Here is an 18,523-nt window from a genome sequence, read left to right as displayed (position 1 = left end):
TTACTGTGCAGTCAAATCTGGCCTCTTAGACTCTAAATAGGAAAAAGAAATACTACAAGAGAAAAATGCTGTGTCTGATGTACAGGAGAGTAAAAATGGATTGACTCGGCGGACGGTGAGCTGGCAGGCTAGTGGTGTCACCAGAGGAGGAGCCTGTACGAGGCTATTTCTTTGTTTTTGTTCCAGAAATTCAGTCGTCAAGTCACCACCAAGCATGGATAATTACAAAAGCGGTTTCGATAGCTATATACTGTATATATTTTATATAGCGAGAGAGAAAGAGAGAAATTTCCTCTTAGTAAAATATTCACTTTTGTCAACCCTAAAAGGTTTTGCTGGTGACCCTGTTGTAGCTGGCAGGAGTTTGTTGGTTTGTTTTGTTTTATTTTAAACATGTGCAGAGTAGAAGCCATCCTCTCCCAAGAATTCGTCATCAGTTGGGAATTTGTCCTACACAGTCAGCTTGCCTTGGCATTCACGTTTTGAACACTGAGCCGGCTTCCACCAGTCCCCGTTGTGACAGTGACAGATGTTACATTCATCCACTTTCACTTCAATGCCAGCTGGAATTATTGTAGTTCCTGCAAAGCAGTTTGGACCTGGAACACACACATACATTGATTAGTTGATTAAATCCAAGAGGCTCCCTTTCTCTCTTCTCTCCCCAACCTCAGTTAAAAAATCCAACCCCCACAGCCTTGAATGAATAGATCACACTACACTTAACAGTTTATCATTAAGGAGTTTTCTAGCTGTCTCCTTTAAATGCAGACTTTCAACCCTTCCTGTCTTTTGCACACAGATTGTATTCTCTATATATATCACGCATTAAAAAAAGAAAGTTCCAGAGCTCGAAAAATATTGTCTGTTACTCAGTATATGCAATTTTCTAAAGTAAACTTCTATGAATTAAACTCTATTTGCTTTATGCTTTGGGGTGTAATGACTGCTGAGGTGTTCCCTGGAACTGGAGTGGGGGTTTTGCAAGGTCTGTGTCCGATGACGGTATCCTGTGGCCTGTCCTCTCTCTTCCCATGGCGGGTATGAGATGATGAACTCGCTCACTCCCTGGTTTCAGCACTTCCCCAAGCTCAGTTCCTGGAATCCCCAGCTTGTTTCTTGATAATCATGAATAATTCATAACTAGATGATTTATTCATGTCCCAAACAAGCTTTGTTAGAAGTTCATTTGATTTTTATAAATGGAGTTCCTTTAATCTGCTGGATATCTATTTTTTTAAAGAATGACCGAAACAGTTGGCTTTTGAAAGTCAACAGGAATTTTATTTTACTTTTTCACATTCAGAAACACTTTACTAAAAATGTCACTTGCTCATTATCGATGTATATTTTTTAAAATTCACCAGTCTCAGTTTTTCACTTCTTCTCTTTCTCTCTTTTTCTCTTTACTTATTTTCTCTTTTTTTCCCCTTCACCCTCCCAATGTTCAAATGTCAGTGTTCAGTGTTGGCAATATTATTTCTCAAAGTCAAAGGAAATAAGTATCACTTCCCAGGGTGCAGTGGATTACAGTAGGGTGGTACAAATTGCCGTTCCTTTGAAATAATTTGATATAAGTCTCTCAAGTGGATATTTGGATAAAGAAATGGAGCACCGAGTTGTGTCTACCGGTGATTTATTAATCCAGCGTTATTGGCCACTTGCCATAACCACTACAAATCAACATGGCAACATACATCAATATTAGTGCCCCACTTCACTTTCTTACCATTTGATAAGAATTTACGAGACTATCTTTACTGTCAAATAAGTGAAATCGGGCGATTTGCAGTTCCACTTTGTAATTGGAATCTTGCTTTTATGAAAATGGTAACTATTGAGTTACGATATCTATTTATCAATATAAAACGATTTAATATTCTATGGCTTTAATCACCTATTGTTTTGAAGCTCCCAGACCTCGCTTGTGCATGCACTTACCAATGGCATTTGTGTATTTATGCCTTTCCTTCATTCTGGTGGGCAGACATGTTGGGTATGTGCCTGGCGTGGAGAACCAGCAAAAGTAGAAGCTATATAATAAGTCGAGGCTGACATCCCAACAGCTAGCAAACTGTCTACTTTTGCCCAGGAGGGCACTTCTTATGATGCTGTGGTTATAAGACCCTGGCTATCCTAAATGCTGATTATTTAAGGAGTGCTATATAAATTTCATAAGTCTTCAGATTTAGTTATTGTTTGAAAGATTGAACTGTCTTTGGGACTACACTTCCCTGGGAAAATCCCACACCAAGTTCTGTTACCAGAACAGGGAGAATCTTTGGAGAACTCGGTAAGGAGACTTTTCCAGAATGTAGCTGGTTCTACCATGGCAGTTATTGACAGACCTCACTCAGTCCAGCCAGATCTAGGCCAGACAGGGTCTGATCAAAGCCAGAATAGTTCAGAAATTGAACCAGATTCAACTACCATCTGTTTTCCTGGAGTCATCCAAAGGAGACAGTGGCTTCCCTCCCTTCACTTCTCCAGTTCAAACCAATTCTTTTCACCCCAATTGTAGACTTTTTAACTTTTCCAGATGGGGAAAGAAAAAAAAAATCTAAACAATGGTTCCAATACAAAGAAGTCCCAATGTCTGTGTGTGTGTGTGTGTGTGTGTGTGTTTGTGTGTGTATGTGTATGTGTGTGTAGAGGAATGTTGCTGGCTTACATGGGCAGATTCATCTTGATAGCATAATAAGAGAAAAAGGCAGAGAGGGCTCTTGGTAAGAGATTTCTGTCAAGCCATCGGGCATGTCTTGACGAGATATTTTATGAGGATTCTGGTTTTCATATCTGCCCCTTTCTGCGTATGTCTTTCTGCGTATGCCATACTATGATTGGTATGAATTTGATCAGCTGCTGTACATCATTTCTTAAGTGTCATTCAGAATTTGCTGCACTCTCAGCTCAGGAAATATTAATTCGTATTGATTGACAGAATGCAAAGAAAGAGCCTTAGTACTTTGCCAGGACTGACCAGTCAGAGGCACTATCTGTAAATAACATGGCAACCTCTCAACTGTCTACTTGGCAGCCAGAGGTATTTTACAGGAATCAAAATATCCTGTTTGATCTCATTAACAGTGATTTTATTAGCACCCTTCTGAAAACTTTGGGTGTAACTAAAGCAAGCCTCGAATTTGCCGTTAAGAGTCTGATCTGCTTAAAAGTAATTTAAGTAAATGTCAGACAGAATTGTTGGTACAATGTAGAAACTGTTTTGGTTTTGGCCCAGCCTCTTAATAGTGGTGACTGTAAACCAGTTGTGACAGTAAATGCTAATTTGCTTTGAGCATATGAGTGTTCTACATGAGTTTCTTACAGGGGAAATCCATCCTTCTGTCTGTGTTCTTCCTTTTATTTGGAAGCTGCTTTCCTTTTGTCCCAGTTTATATAAAAGACTTAGATGCTTAGCAGAGTGAATTCAATAGCAAAAGCAACATATTTTAATGCAGAAGACTTGGAGAGACCCTAGAGAGGAGCAGTGAAAATGATTAAACTGAAAGCTGGAAAATAGGACCTCTGAGAAAAGGTTAAAGAGGTTGGAATTATTTAATCTAGAAAGAGAAGACAGAGGAATAACTCAACAACTCTCAGGGAATGAAGGCTTAGTAGGTGAAAAATGGTGACCAACTGTTCTTTCTTCTGACGCCTAGGATAAGAGAAAATGGTGATACTTTGATTCTCAAGGAATTGTAAACACACGCAAATTGCTCAGAGAACTGAGAATTGAGTGTGGCAGTTGCCGACAGTGTGGTGAGGTCTCTCTTAGAGACCTTTAAGAACATAGCCTGTCTCATCTGTCAGGGATGATTGAAATCATCAGCTCCTTGAAAACAGAACTGAATATCTGTCATTTTGAATGGCCTGGGCCTAACATTGTGTCCAGCAAATATTAAAAATTCAGTGTATGTTTGTTTAACTGACACAGTATGAACAAACTAGTTATATATTGGAAACAAAATTATTTTCTGAGATCAGGCTTTACCTAGATATATCAGCCCTAGCTCTAGTAATATAGGTACAGAAATATTTATAAATTAATAGAAATACAGAGCAACAATTTTTTGAGCATTTACTTTATGCCAGGAGTTTGTCTCATTTAATCTTTCTAATAAACTTTATAAAATATACATTCTCATTCTCAAGACATTGAGCCTCAGCGGTAGAAAATGACTTGTGTGAGATCACCTATCTAGTGAGTGGCATCCATGGAATATAAATGCAAATCTTTCTCACTTATAGGATGATTTTAATTGCCCAGGAAAAGAGGCAATTCCTTTGCCCAGATCTTGGGTTTCTATCCAGAATTTAGAAGTCCAGTTTTTTTTAGTGTTGAGGATGCATATTGAGGTAAGAAATTTGATGGCTAGGAAGAAGTGAGACTGTTTTTCTATAGCTCTTTATCAAACATACTGGTTTTATATTGTGTGTATTCATAAAGTCTCCATAAAACACAATTTTTCTGAAAATAAATGTTTTCAGGGAGGAGATGCTTGGACAGTGGAACTTTGGCTTTTCCTTGGGCAGCAGTGGAGTTCTCACTGTTACTGAAAACAGACCAACTAAGCAGCAGAATGAAAGTAGAATGTGACTCAGGAGACTTGATTCAAGTTGTGGTTCTACATTTAATTATCTATGTGACTTGAGGTGAGCACTCTGTAACCTAAATACAAATGGAAACCCATATGGCCCAGTCTCAGAAAAGATTTATACTTTTGAAAGTGTAATACAAAGGTAAATGCAACTTAAATCTTTACTGGGAGTTGGAGCAAGGAGGTTAAAGAAGAGAAAACAAGCTAGAAATTTTCATACATAAAAAAAAAAATTTCCATGAAACATATAAATAATTTCCCCTATTATTCTGTACTTCTATGAGCACTTATTTTGTACACTATAAAATAAAAAGTGGTTTGCAAACATTTATTTTTTCTGCACTAGAAATTATTTTTTAAAAATCTTATAAAAACAGAACTTATTTGGTGAGGTGGCTGTGGGAACCTGGAGCTGTCTTTTCAGCAGTACATCCCCCATCTCCAAACCTCAACCTCTCAGAGGTAGCTCACAGGCATCTACATAGAATATCTAGTGATCAAGAGAAGAGACATTTGGAATTATCTTCTCCAGCTTCAATAACCTAAGAAACCAGGAGAAAATAGAAGGGATTCTATTATGTTTGTAGTTGTAAGAACAGAGTAGATTCACTCATTCACTAAAGTTGTCTTATTGATAACTCTTGAAATTTCCCTTATGAAAGGGTGCATAGAACCAAAAGAAAAGGAAGTCTGTAGCTACCCTGATCAAACTTCCTATAGATCCATGCTTGCTTACTATGTTAAATATCACATCAGTTACGTGAAGACACAAATACTTAATGTGAAATCGATGCTCTGAAGGAGAGGATCACAGAAATTTGGAAGGTTGTAACAGAGGACTTGACCTAGGCTCTGAGTCTATGGAAAGATTTGGTGTGTGTGGCATGGGGGCCAGGGGGAGTAAGTATGACCCACTGAAGAAGTCGAAAAAGCCAATGAGGTTAGAGTGGTGAGTGCAGTTAGAAGCGGCTTGGAAAACAGTGTTGTAATGGAGCCAGTGGCTCATACTGGCTTGCAAGAGCCAAGTGTTAAATATTCAAGAGTTTTGTAACCTTGTTGACATTATATTCATAACCTGAAATCAGCCACGATGGAAGTATTTACACCAGCCAAATCAGGAAATGCTACAAATCAGGATTTTGAGCACCCCTCTTCTGGCCCAAGAGCCAATTGTTAGACACTGGTGAGAGTCAGTTGTTAAACATTTGCATCACTAGGTTAGGGCTCAAGATCTGGGCCTTGTTGGCCATGTTAAAGATTCTGATCTTTATTGTAAAAGCCATGGGAAGCTATTGATATATTTTAAGTAAGTCTCTGTGTGTGTGTATGCATGCATGTGCATGTAGAATCATAAAGAAAGGACATTCCATAAACCACACCAGTGTCGCTATATAATTAGTCCACAGAACACTCAAGGGTGGGCTAAACGTGACCTATCTTGATAGATGCAGGACCTTCAAGATTGCAAAGAATAGAGCCCTCAGAGGCCTTGGCACTGTGGTGGTAAAAGCACATTTTTTTCTTCCTCGCTTTGAGGTATTAAAAGTCTCTGTTAAGGTGCTGGAGTAACATTAAATTAGTGTCAGCAATTAACACATTGACTTGAATTAATTGATCAGATATGCCTTATAGAAAGTAAGGTCCTACGGGGAAAAAGGCCCAGGAATGTACAATTTGATCTGAATGAAGGAGGAGGAAAAGAGTTGGAGGGGGAAGGTAATTTATAAAAGAAAAACTCATTTGGAGTCCCTTAGGGAATCAGGATCTAGTAGAGATACTGGGCTGTTTAGGGAAGAGGATGATCCTACCAGTGAATCCTGGATAAAAGGCACAAATTAAAGGAAGTTATATCTAGAGAATAGCTGAGAGAACCAAGTTTGGGACATAATACAATCAAGAGTAAGGGCCAAAATCATACCATAGATTTGACCTAGTGAAAACACTTTGAATGCAGATATCGCTGTTTGTCCCATGAATATCACCATGCCAGGACCCTGGATGCTACTGCTAGAACCATGAGCCGAGCTGCCTCATACTAGTCTTGCCAGAATGAAGACTGTGTGGTTCTATGCCTCTTGAAATCACTAGCTTTCAATTTAAAGTCTGTGGCAGGTGAGCCTGAGGACAAACATTAGGCCTAGTTAAATACCTGCACCCTAGCTGCAAGGGAGGCAGGAACGTGAATATCTGGCATTTGCAACCTCTTTAAGGAGAGATGGGCTCTCTTCACACGTAGAGAATTTCCCAATTATAGGAAGAGGGGAATAGTTCCTTTCTGAGGCTAAGGGAAATGGGGAGAGGGGTCAATGTGGCAGACTTCATTTATTTCAAGTTTTTTTTCCTAGGGCTGATTGCCAGTATGCTTTCCTTGTTCTAAATGAATAAACTGCTCTAAGCACGAGTGATACAGCTATTAAGACAGAGTTTCTGCCTTTAGGGAGTTGACATTCTAGTGGAGTAAATCAGGCAAAAAAAACAAAAAAAGAAAAACAATTAAACAAGGACTATTTCAAGTCATTCTGTGCTGTGAAGAAAATAAATAAAATGTAGTGAACAGCCTGGACCCAGAGTGAAAAATACGTTATAATTTACAGACCATGTTCAAAGGTTTTCTTATTTCATATTCACCATCATCCTGTAAGGTGTTTACCATAAATCCCATTGCACAAGTGAGGGAAGTAAAGCTCAGAGATTAAAGGACTTGATAAGGGGCTGAGAACTGCACAGCAGGAGAGTTTAATTTCAACCCTTGTATTCTGACCCCTGATTGACTACTTTCCTTGAGGAGAGTCTTTCGTCATATGTGTGATTATTTACTCCACATGTCAGTCATAACTATACACTTTCCTCTTCCTGATTCCCCAGCTTTCTTTTGTAGGAAGCTCAGGCACAACCCAGATCCAGCTGATAACACTGAATTCAATTAACACTTTTTGAATTCTTTTTAAGAATTTTTATGCACGATCTTATTTCCTTCCTATGCGACCTACTATTTTTTTGTTTTATAGATCAGACAATAAAACATAAAAATGTCAAGTGAGTTTCTCAAGGTCACAACTAGGAAGTAATTGAGCTAGGATCCACAGCCACTTTTCTGTGAGCCATCTCAGAAGTCAATCTGTCTAAGTTGGAGCTGTTTTTCATTTCCTCCAAATTTTAATAGCACCTGGGAGTTGTGGGATGGGTTAGAGGAAAAAGGCTAGGATATTTAAATTCCTGTTTTTTAAGAGTTTGTGTATGTGTATGTGCGTGTGTGTAAGTGTGTGTGTGTGTGTGTGCGTGTGTGCGTGCGTGTGTGTCTGTAGGTAAAGGAATAAATAGAAAAATGGCGAATGGAAACTGTTACGTCCAGCTATAGAATACCTGTGTAGGACAGAAAAGCAGGCCCCTCCTGCAGCTCTATTCAACTTCTTCTCCATAACTGCAAAGCAGAGTTACTCCCAAGAAGCAGAAATGGCTGAGAAGGCAGAGTGGGTCCAGTGATCATCTCAGAGGGCAGCCAGACTGGCACTGAGATCTCTCAGTAGGAAATGCCCTGTCCTTGCTGCTCACTGACCCAGATCCTCTTTACAGCCAAGCCTCCACCCTGGAGACCAGGAAAGCCAGGCTGGTTATGATCGCTTTATAGATGCTTTCGGATTGTAAATTGGTATGGCATCCCTGATAACCCTTCTTCTGACAACAACTTCATATTGTTTAATAGTCCCTGTTTGAGTATTGCAATTTCCGGCCTTGATTTGAAAATTTATTACTGACGCTTGGTGTCTTTTAGAAATCGGTTGTGAATGATGTTCCTGCTGCATAAATGAAGCAGATTCCTATTGTGTAAGCCCATAAACATCCCATATTTATTTGGCAGAGCATCTAAATCATTGTTTCAGCAAACAGTAGGCTTGTAGTCCTCAGTCTGGGGTTGAGTTAGATTGGATTATGTCCTTTCCTCTTAAATGATTTTAATTCTCTGCTTCATGAAGTCTGGTAGGTGTTATTCCACTGTGGAAAAGCAAATAGTCTTTCTGATCAGGTGTACCCATTTTCAACTATTAAAATCTTGGAGAAAATGTTTCTAAAAAGCCACTAATTAGAGCCGATTGCAGTTTAAATCAAACTGCAAAAAGTGACTGAAACCTCCCCAGTAACATGTTCCAATAGCCTCGTTAGGCCCGGACAGAGAATGCTGATGAGATTTTGCTTGCTGGAGATTCCAGACTGGAGAATGGAGTGTCCTGCCTCGATTCCTGCTTTTACTCACTCACAACTATGTTACCACCATTTTATTAAACCTAAGAACAAAAAGCTTCCTCAGATTATGGTGGCAAGATTCAGGAAGGATTGTTTTCTCTGAGGCTGCCCTAAAGGTGACTGTTAATCATTTTATTTGAAAATTCAATATTGCTGAACTCCCACACAAATTTCAGTGTAAGAGCTCCAGAGAGTTTTCTGGCCCTTAAGTATGTAAGATTTATAGCTTGGTGCTCCAATTAAGTAAAATGCAAGGGCTGGAGCAGGGAGAGGAAGGGTGCAGTCGGGCTGTACAACGGAGGTAAAGGTTGGCTGCTCTTTTTCTAATTTCAGGCAAATCGGCAGGCTGAGAGAATCTGGCGTAGTTCATGCTCTGTGTTAGTTGGCTGTGTATGTCCAGTCTCACCTTCGGAAGAATGTATGTGGTCAGAATATGGCTTGTTTTGCCATCGTATAAAACACTTCATCGGCTTAGCCTTTGCTTCAAATGATGAAATCACCTCAGTCAAATTTTCCAAGCTGAAACAAAACTACCTCCCTTGTTAGACGTTTCAATGGTTTTCGAATCACTTTCATGTTTCTTCTCAGCGATCTTAAAGTTAGGAAGAGCTGGTATTACTGTACCTATTTTACAGCTGAGGGCACTGGGGTTCAGAGAGCGAGGAGGTGAGGTGATTTACTACTTCTTACTTAGTGGTTGAGTTGATTAACTTCTAGGTGAGGCGATTAGGATGATAATGTCACATTTGAATCCTGCTTCTGTCATTCACTGGAGGTATGATCTTGATGTCCTCAGCCATAAAGTGGGAATAATATTAAAATAATAAGAGTGCTTACCTTATGGAAGTTTCGAAGGAGAGACTAGATTAGCATACGTAAAACACTTAGAACAATGACTGTTACATATTAACATTCAATAAATATTAGTTGTTGCTATTTATCATTCTGATTATAGCTACTGCCTGAGTTATAATCTATGCTACTTTGGGTAGTTTATAGAGTCCAGGTCCTTCGTTCTAGTCTAATTTTTATTTTCTTAATTTTAAAACATCAGTGAAGAAATTAATCTTGTTGATGTCAACTAACATTTTTTTGCAAAGTGAGTGGGCTTTCAACAGGAAAATCATTCCTATGTGGATTTCTCCTGTGAAGAGACAGCATCTTTGGGGAGGGTTAAGGGAAGTTTGTTGATATGAATCAGTTGTTGACTGTGGTAGGATTCATGAGGAAAATAATGTAAAATGGTTTGCTTGGACTACTAATGATAACTACTTTTGTTTGTTGGAAAGAAAGGACACAGATAGAGAAAGTCTAGCAAAGAGATTGTAAGCTACATCAAAGTGAGAATAGACAAAATAAATAAATAAATACATACATAAATACATAAATACATAAATAAATACATAAATACATACATACATACATACATACATACATAAATGTAAATATCTGTCTATCTAGAAGTTTTTTGCAGCATTTATCTTAATGCTTGAAAAAACAGAATAAAATGTCAATGCCCACCAATAACAAAAATATTGAATAAATTCTGGTGCCCACTCCATAGACTCTACCATAGCCATTAAGAAGGAATTATGACTTGTGTAAGCTGACTTGCAGTGATTTTCATGAATTATTATTGAATAAGAAAGAAATTTTGAAGGGAAGTGTAGGTGTAATATGATCCTATTTTCATAAAACAAATATAGACAAATTTCTGTGTGTGTGTTTGTATAAGATTACATGACGACAAAGGAAAAATAAGCAGAAATACTGTGTTGTTAACATGGATTATCTTGCTAGAAGGAGAGATTTTTGATGGGGGAGGATTCGAGTAGAACAAAATGATAATAGAAAAACAGTGCATCATGACATGTTTATGTTCTATGTATAAAAAATAGATAAAATGCTTATATTGACATACATTTTAAAATCAAGGTGTGCATTTAATGATGTAATAGTTTTACTTTTGTCTCTTAAAATATGTCATTAAATTGATAATACATCTGACAACTAGGCACATTTGAAACTGAAGAAGAGTAGTCAAAGTCATAGAAAGAGGCCAGTAAAGCAGAGTCCCTAGTACTCAAGCTTCCTTGACTCTAAAGTCCTACAGCCATGCTTTCCCTTACAGTAGCCACTAGCCACATGTGACTGAGGAGTATTTGAAATGTGACTAGTCCCAAATGAGGTATGCTGTAAGGGCAAAAAAATACACATCAGATTTCAAAGACTCGGTATGCTTCGGGCATAAAAAAAAAAAAAAGTAAAATCGCTCATTGATAATCAATAATCAATGTTGGATAAAAATATTTGGGGTATATTGGGTGAAATAAAATATATTCTTAAAATTAATTTCATCTCTTTCTTTTTACCTTTTTAATGTGGCTCATTTAGAAAATTTAATTTTGGAAAATTTAGAAAATATCATGGCTCACATGATATTTCTATTGGACAGTACTGGCCTAGAAGAACTGTGAAAGGATAAAGAGGCATTAGGAGTGACCTAAAGAAAACTAAATTTTATATACTTTGGTAGGAAGAAATACTAAGTGTTGTTGGAAAGGACATATCTTTACGACAGGGATTCTCAGACTGTAGGCCTTTGATCGACATCATCAGCATCACTGGGAACATCGTTGAAACGTAAATTTTCAGTCCCATCAGACATCTACCGAATGAAGAACTCTAGGTATGGGTCCAGTAATCTGTGTTTTAACACATGTTCCAGGTTATTCTGATGCAGGCTAAGGTATGAGAACCACTGCTTTAGGATAAAGCAGAACTTAGATAAAAACCATACCACTGGGAACCAGCAAGATGGCACAGTTAGTCTGATTTTTGAAAGATGGTTCAAAATAGAATGAGCTGATCCAAAAGGCAATGAATTTACCATGCTACAAGAACATAGGCTTTTAACAACAGGTCATTCCTGAGGAGAAATTCTGAGCAAGTAAATGGTGGTTAAATGGTTCAATTACTTTCAAGTTTCAGCATCGACCTCTGAGCTGTCATTATTGTGTTGCTTTGATAAGTGTGATTTGTACCCATATGACAGCTTTGAGAATTAAAGAGTCATGTGTGAAACTTGGCATTTGGACCCATTTTGCTTGCTTTAATGACCTCACTTTCCAAAAACAAGTTGGTTATCGCTGGAAAGAAAATAGTCTATATTTATCTTTGGGATAGAATCAGGTTAGAAAAGATTATATTCCTTGGTTTTATCTACCTTTAGTATGAGAAATAAAATTTTTGTAAGCAACACATTTTCTACATCAGAAAACTAATTTAGTATCATCTTTGAAAACTGCCTCCTTCACTGATGAAAAAATTACAAACTTATTTAATTTCCTTAAAATAATATACTTGATTGAACATAATAGAATGGAAGTCACACACTCACTTGGAGAGAGGGGCAGTGGACATGGGGTATGCTTGTCAAGAAAGTGGGCATCACCCCCTCCTCACTCACACACAGCACATTTCATAATACAGATTGAACACAAAGCATTCCATTTCTATTCTTTATATTCAAAGACACAAAATGCTGTGCAATGGAAAAAAAGATGATAAGCAGATTTTATATGACCAAAGCTGCCCTACTGACATTTTCAGGATTTTCATTGTAACGTATTATTAGACATCCCATGGGTAAATTAAGTAACGAAGTGACATTTTCTTTAATGTCTAACAATGGCTGCAGATAGCTAATAACTATGATACACAAATTATGATGAAATTAGTAAAAATAAATAGTCCACAAACTGTATAATGATTCCAGTATAGACATATTTCTAGTCTAGAAATATAATGTTGACCATTCATACTTCCTTTCTGTTGCATATGATAAAAGTAGATATGGAATATAAATAACAATGGGATAAAATTTATGAAAAATAAAGTAAAGAGCACACATATTAAAGGTATTTAATCTAGTTTAGATATCAGAGAAGAGTGCCTGGAGGAAATGATGGGTAATAATGAGAGGGAAGGGGCAAAGCAGCCATGCATGAATAGCTCCTAAGTGCAAGAAAGGCTTGAGGCATAGAGAAGCAGAAAGCAGACCAATTTAATCAGTTCTTGTCTTAATCCAGGTGAAGATAATGGTGGGCTGGGTTAAGGGAGTGACATGAGACTAGAGAGAAGTGAGTGGATGTGAGCACTATTTATGAGACAGAATCAATATGATTTGGTAGTGGACAGAATGTGTGGCGTAAGGTAGAAGATGCCTGTTAAGTTTCTGATTTAAGCAAGTATACAAGACACTAATAAAGAAGGAGGAGTAGAGAAAAAGAGGATAAAGTTAATGTTAGAACTTTTAAATTTATACGTGTATGAATCATTCAAGTGGAAATAAATAGTGGAACAAAGTGGGCTGAGCCTGGCAGAGAGTTGGGAGTCCCTGGCAAGTAAATAGTAATTGAAGCCAGTGGGGTAGATGAGGTCTCCTTGAAGCATTGGGTGTAGTGCAAGAAGACAGAGGGCCTAGGATATGAGACAGAAGAGTTGGAGCCAACTAAGGGGACTAAAAGGAAGTCTCCAAAAGAGAAGGAGAAAAAACAGCAGTATACGGTATCAGAGAAGCAAAGCAAAGGAAACGTTTCTGGTAGGGGCAGTGTCAAATGCAGCTGAGATGGCCAGTGAGATATGGGCTGAGACAAGTTTACTGGTGACTTACAAGAGCAATTTCTGTGCAGTAGTGAAAGCAAAAACTAGATTGAAGAAGGTTGAGGAATGGATGGGCGGTAAGGGGAGGCAGACATAAAGAAAGCCCAGTTGGTAGCTGTAACAAGGCCAGAGTTGAGGGAGGATATTTAGAATGGGAGAGTGATAAATATTTTAAATGTTGGTGAGAAAGAATCAGGGGAGAGAGACTGGATATAAAAAGGCTGGATGGGGCAGAATAATTTAGAGAATGGAGCCCCTGAGAAAGCAAGGGCATGGGATTCTGTGTTCTTAAATGAGAAAAGGGGAATTTCTTCCATGGTCATAGACAATAGAAAGCTAAAGGATTTTCTGCCTGATAATTTCCATTGTCTCTGGGAAGGAGGAGGGGCACTAATCTGCTGAGAGTGAAGAGAGAAGATGAAGAAAGGACAGGGTTGAGGCAGTCATTTGAGAGAATGAAAAAGATAGCTGACTGGAAAAGCATAATGAAATTGTTGAACAGGGTGAAGGTCTAGATGAGGACAATGACTACAATTTGTAATGGTACCGATTTAATCGCAACTGTGATGTTTCTCATTAGAGCACCACAATATTGTGGAAGCGTGCCCTAGGCAAATAGTCATCATTTAATAGCAGCGTGACCACGGGCAAGTCACTTATTCTATTTCCTTTCCCTCATCTGTAAACCGGAAACAGTAACAGTACCCACCTGATAGGATTTGGGGGAATATTAGATGAGTTAATATGCATAACAGTTCTGAGAATAATTAGCATGTAGTATGTACTTTGCAAGTGTTAGCTATTTTCCAGCTTTGGAGTTTGGGCAGGGATGGGATCATAGGGGCAAAGAAATAGGAACTATTAACAAGACAGTGGTTGAAATTATAGACTAAAGAGTTAAGCTGGAGAACAAGGGAAGTGAAACTATTAATTTTGGAAATTACCAGATGATTTTTGTATTTACCGATAGTCCTCCTGGTGTGGATTGCTGGCCTAAGATTATAGTATACTAGTTTTTCTGACAGAATCAGAGTGTTGATGGAATATGAACAACATTGTCTGAGCTCTGTCATTCCAGCTCCCACTCTATATACTTGGGCTATGGTACCCAACACATAAGGGATTTGCATTAAAAAGATATTGCTGTGTTTTTTTGTTTTTGGTTTGCTTTTGTTTTTGTTTTTTTACTTTAGCTTGAAGCAGATCATGTGTTCAACCCTTCATGTTCTGAATTCCTATGACATGGGAGAACTCTTAAAATGAGAAAAAAAAAAATTATAAGAAGCCAATATTAAGGGAATCCCCTCAAGTTAAGGCAATTCTGTTTAAAGGCTGTAAATTTACTGACTGTTTATGTTCTTTTCCTTGAGGTCTGCAATGCAATTTAAGCTAGAAAAACAATCAGTTTGGCTCAAGCTTGAATTGCTGCAGAATAAACAACTTCCAAAACTGAACTATGAAAGGAACTCTCTGCATTGCTGATGTGCTGAGACACACAGAGGTGCTATTTTGTCTCTGGGAATACATTTTATACAGTCATTCAGATCATGCATTGAGACCCTGGCCTTATCATAAACATAAATGAACTTCAGACATCAATATTTATTTCCAAGCAAGAAAATGGTCAAAGTTTTATATGCTAAAAATGTTATTGAAGAGCCCATTGAGATCTCTGAAAATAGGGAAATAGTTTCATGTACTAATAAGCCAGTAAATAAAGTACAATTATAGACTAGGGCCTGGACCCCTGGGAGTCTAGAAATACTGATTTTATTTTTGCCTGTGTAAATTACTTTTCCTTGAAATTAGAGAAGACATCTAAACATGGGAAGGGTAGGGAGAAGAGAGATTAGGGCAGTTTCTCTTAAGTGCAAATACTGCCACTCTTATCTCAAAGATATCCCCAAATTTTCTGCCTTCCGAGGAATTGACAATGGACAGATGTCAATTATTAAGAATAATTTAATTATTCATTTATTTCAAAGCATTTATTGAAGGCTTCCTATGTACCTGAGAATGCAAATCAGAAATATAATGATAATACGATATAGTCCCGGCTCTCAATGGGTTTTTACTCAAGCAGAAATGAGGCAAACACAAAGATACAACTAGGATTTGTAGGAGAATGTAGGAGGAGTTCTAATTAAAACTGAGGAAGAGAAACGCTTCCTGGAAGGTGTGAAGACTAAACGGTTCTTGTGGGGTGAACAGGAGCTATTTTTGTGAAGAATCAGGGTGGTAGTGGTGGGTAGGAAGTTAGTGGCATGAGCAAAGAAGAAGTTATAACCCCTTGGAAAAAAATGTAAGGAATTCTATATTGCTGGAGCTTAGGGTCCCAGGAGGAATATAGGGAGCTAAAGCTGAAGAGAGGAAAGGGCAGTGGTCAGGTTCTGGAAGACTTTATAAGTTGTACTAAATAGAATAGACTTTAATGTTGTAGCATTGAGGAGACACGGAAGGATTTTTAAGTGGTGGAGTAGTATAATTATATTTGTGCTTTAGCCAGATCACTACTGCTGCTGTGTGGGGTGGGAAGTCACCCAGGCTGGAGAAAACAAGAGTAGTAATTGCTCAAGAAAAGAAATGGGAAAGGTCTACCTTGAAATAGTGGCAGTAGGATTAGAGAGGAGGGGTCAAGCTGGGGTGATAGGAAAGGGAACAGATTGATAGAATGTGGATGTAAGTGGTATAGAAAGAAGAAGGAAATAAATTAATGTTCGTATTTCTTGCTTTTATATTGGGTAGCAGGTGGTATCTTTTACGGAGAGGAGAAATATAGGATAGCCAAGGTTAGGTGGAAGATCCCGAGTTAATTTCTACACATATTGAGTTTTAAATGTCTTTGGCTTATAAACAGTAGAAAGCTTAACGTAAGTAGTGAGACAGAAGGGTTGAGATCTCAAGGGAGGCATTTGAACTGAAAGCATCGATTTAGAAGTCTTTAGGATATCGATGGTGATTGAATCCATGAAAGTGGCTTCCTACGACGAGAGAGAATACATAATGGGAAGGTTACTATTGATGGAACCCCAAGGAACTAACACGTAAGTTGTGAATAGAGAGAGGAATGGACCCCTGAGAAAGGGTATGTGAATAAATGAATATTGAGATGGGAGTAAGATGATGTGATAGAAGTCAGTGGAGAAGAAAATTTCAATGAGTCTAATGCTGATGGGATATTGAATAAAATAAGAGTTGAACATATCCATCGAATTTAGTATCCAGTAGGCAAAAAGCAAAAACAACTTCTATGTCATTGTAGAGATGCAGCTGGACTTTAAGTAACACGTGAAAAAAATATGTAAGCTATACATTTAAGAAACCTTGTTTTGAAGAGAAGAGAAGGTAGGGCTAAAGGACAAGAGAACGTACTGGCCTGAAATTTATTCGTTTAACTTCTAAAGGCCTCCTTTTTAAAAAATTTTAAGATCAGGGAGTTGTACCTATCTATATGCTGAGAAAAAAAAACCCACAATGAAGGAAAGATTGAAAGTTTGAAGGAGAGAAAGTAGGACTTGCTAACTAAAATGCCATGATCTCACGGCCAGCAGCCTTTGCATACCAGGAAACTTATTACAAATGAGCTGTGTAAGGCCCCACCCAGACTTACTACGCCAGAATCTGCCTTTTAAAAAGAAAGGAAATTCTCCTGAGATATAAAGATAAAGAAGATACAAAGATAAGGACACGTTTCTTGATGTTGGCAAGGGAGTTAAAATGATGCTAATTCATTTGGCTGTGAAGAAATGAAGTCATCTACTGAGAATGAGAGGGGAGTAAGTCCATGTAAAAGAGAGCCGGGTCTTGAGGTTGGAATGGCAGTACTGAAAGCTTTACTGAGAAACCCTGGATTTTATTGTAGTATGCAGCTGAGTGTTTGTGTAACTGTCTCCAACAGCCCAGGGCTGGTATTAGAGGAGGCAGAAACTTAGATTGATGTAGGTTTTGGGTTTTGTGAGGCTAGTGGGAATTGGCAAAAAAGAGGGTGAATTAATAAACCTCAGGGTCTAGGTTGGAAAGGGAAGTCAATAAAAATCAATGGGAACTGATAGCTTAGAAGGAAATGAGGATCAATCATGGTCATCCATAGAAATGAGAAATATTACACTGCCAGCAACAGTGGCTGCTTGTTCAAAAAAGAGCTATTTCTTTTCACTGTACAGTCTCTTTATCTGTGTGTTTTACAAATAACCCATCTAAAACATTCCCTATTTGTTTCCCTCCCCTGGTCACCTATCCAACTAGAGTATGAGCTGCTACAGGCCCTGAAGCTGCCCACTAAGATAGCTTCTTCATTATAAAATAAACCGTAGCTTCTCAGCTCTTTCGATGGGAACAAGAAGACTTGTGAAATCTGACTGAGGACTTTAAAAGATCAGCAGGATGTTTTTTCCTGTCTTGAATGCCCTTTATTTTCTTTATAATCATTTACAAAATTTATACTTCTAGTATGTTATGAATACTACACTGATCTCCCCCAAATGTTCTTTCTTTAACTTTTGAAACTCAAAGCACTTTGTTCCTCCCTAAGGATACCATTTCAATATATACATATTTATATATGAAATATAAAATATATGTATATTTCAACAGTTTTATCCCTTCTAGGAAATTGTAAAATCTTAAATAGCAGGAGCTGTTTTGCTAATTTTTGTTGCAGTGCGGACAAAAAGAAGAGTTTTTGTAGCTGAATCACAGGGTTCAGGAATGGGAGAAGGCTGACAGAAGACTATGAAAGGCCTTTTGTACCAAAATTAGATATTTGGATTTTAACCTCTAAAGCAAAGAACCAGCGAAAAGTTTAAAGTAGGGAAGTGACATGATATTAACATTTCTGAAAGCTTACTCTGCCTAGAGTGTGAAAGACTGAGCAGAGCTGTGCAAGACGAGAGACAAGGGAGTGAATTACAAAACCATTGTGATTGTCTGTGTGATAGACGAGTCAAAAAGAAGCCCTAACTTTGAATCTGGGCAGGAAATCTCTTATGTTATACATGGCGGGATTTAACGACATTGGA

At 38.0% G+C, this 18,523-nt stretch overlaps 1 protein-coding gene across 1 annotated transcript in view; it reads right to left on the bottom strand.

Moving 5' to 3' along the window:
* Window positions 1–342: 342 nt before the first annotated feature.
* The window catches only part of VWC2L (von Willebrand factor C domain containing protein 2 like), a 141,203-nt gene continuing 123,022 nt past the window's right edge, over window positions 343–18,523 (bottom strand). Inside the window, exon 4 of the mRNA XM_006908500.1 lies at window positions 343–599. Within this exon, the coding sequence (XP_006908562.1) occupies window positions 451–599 (149 nt within the window). The 3' untranslated portion in view covers window positions 343–450. The remainder of the gene's footprint in view (window positions 600–18,523) is intronic.

This window comes from Pteropus alecto, unplaced genomic scaffold, assembly GCF_000325575.1.
Source record: "Pteropus alecto unplaced genomic scaffold, ASM32557v1 scaffold182, whole genome shotgun sequence".
Classification (NCBI taxonomy): domain Eukaryota; kingdom Metazoa; phylum Chordata; class Mammalia; order Chiroptera; family Pteropodidae; genus Pteropus; species Pteropus alecto.
This window is presented reverse-complemented; position numbering and strand designations above follow the sequence as displayed.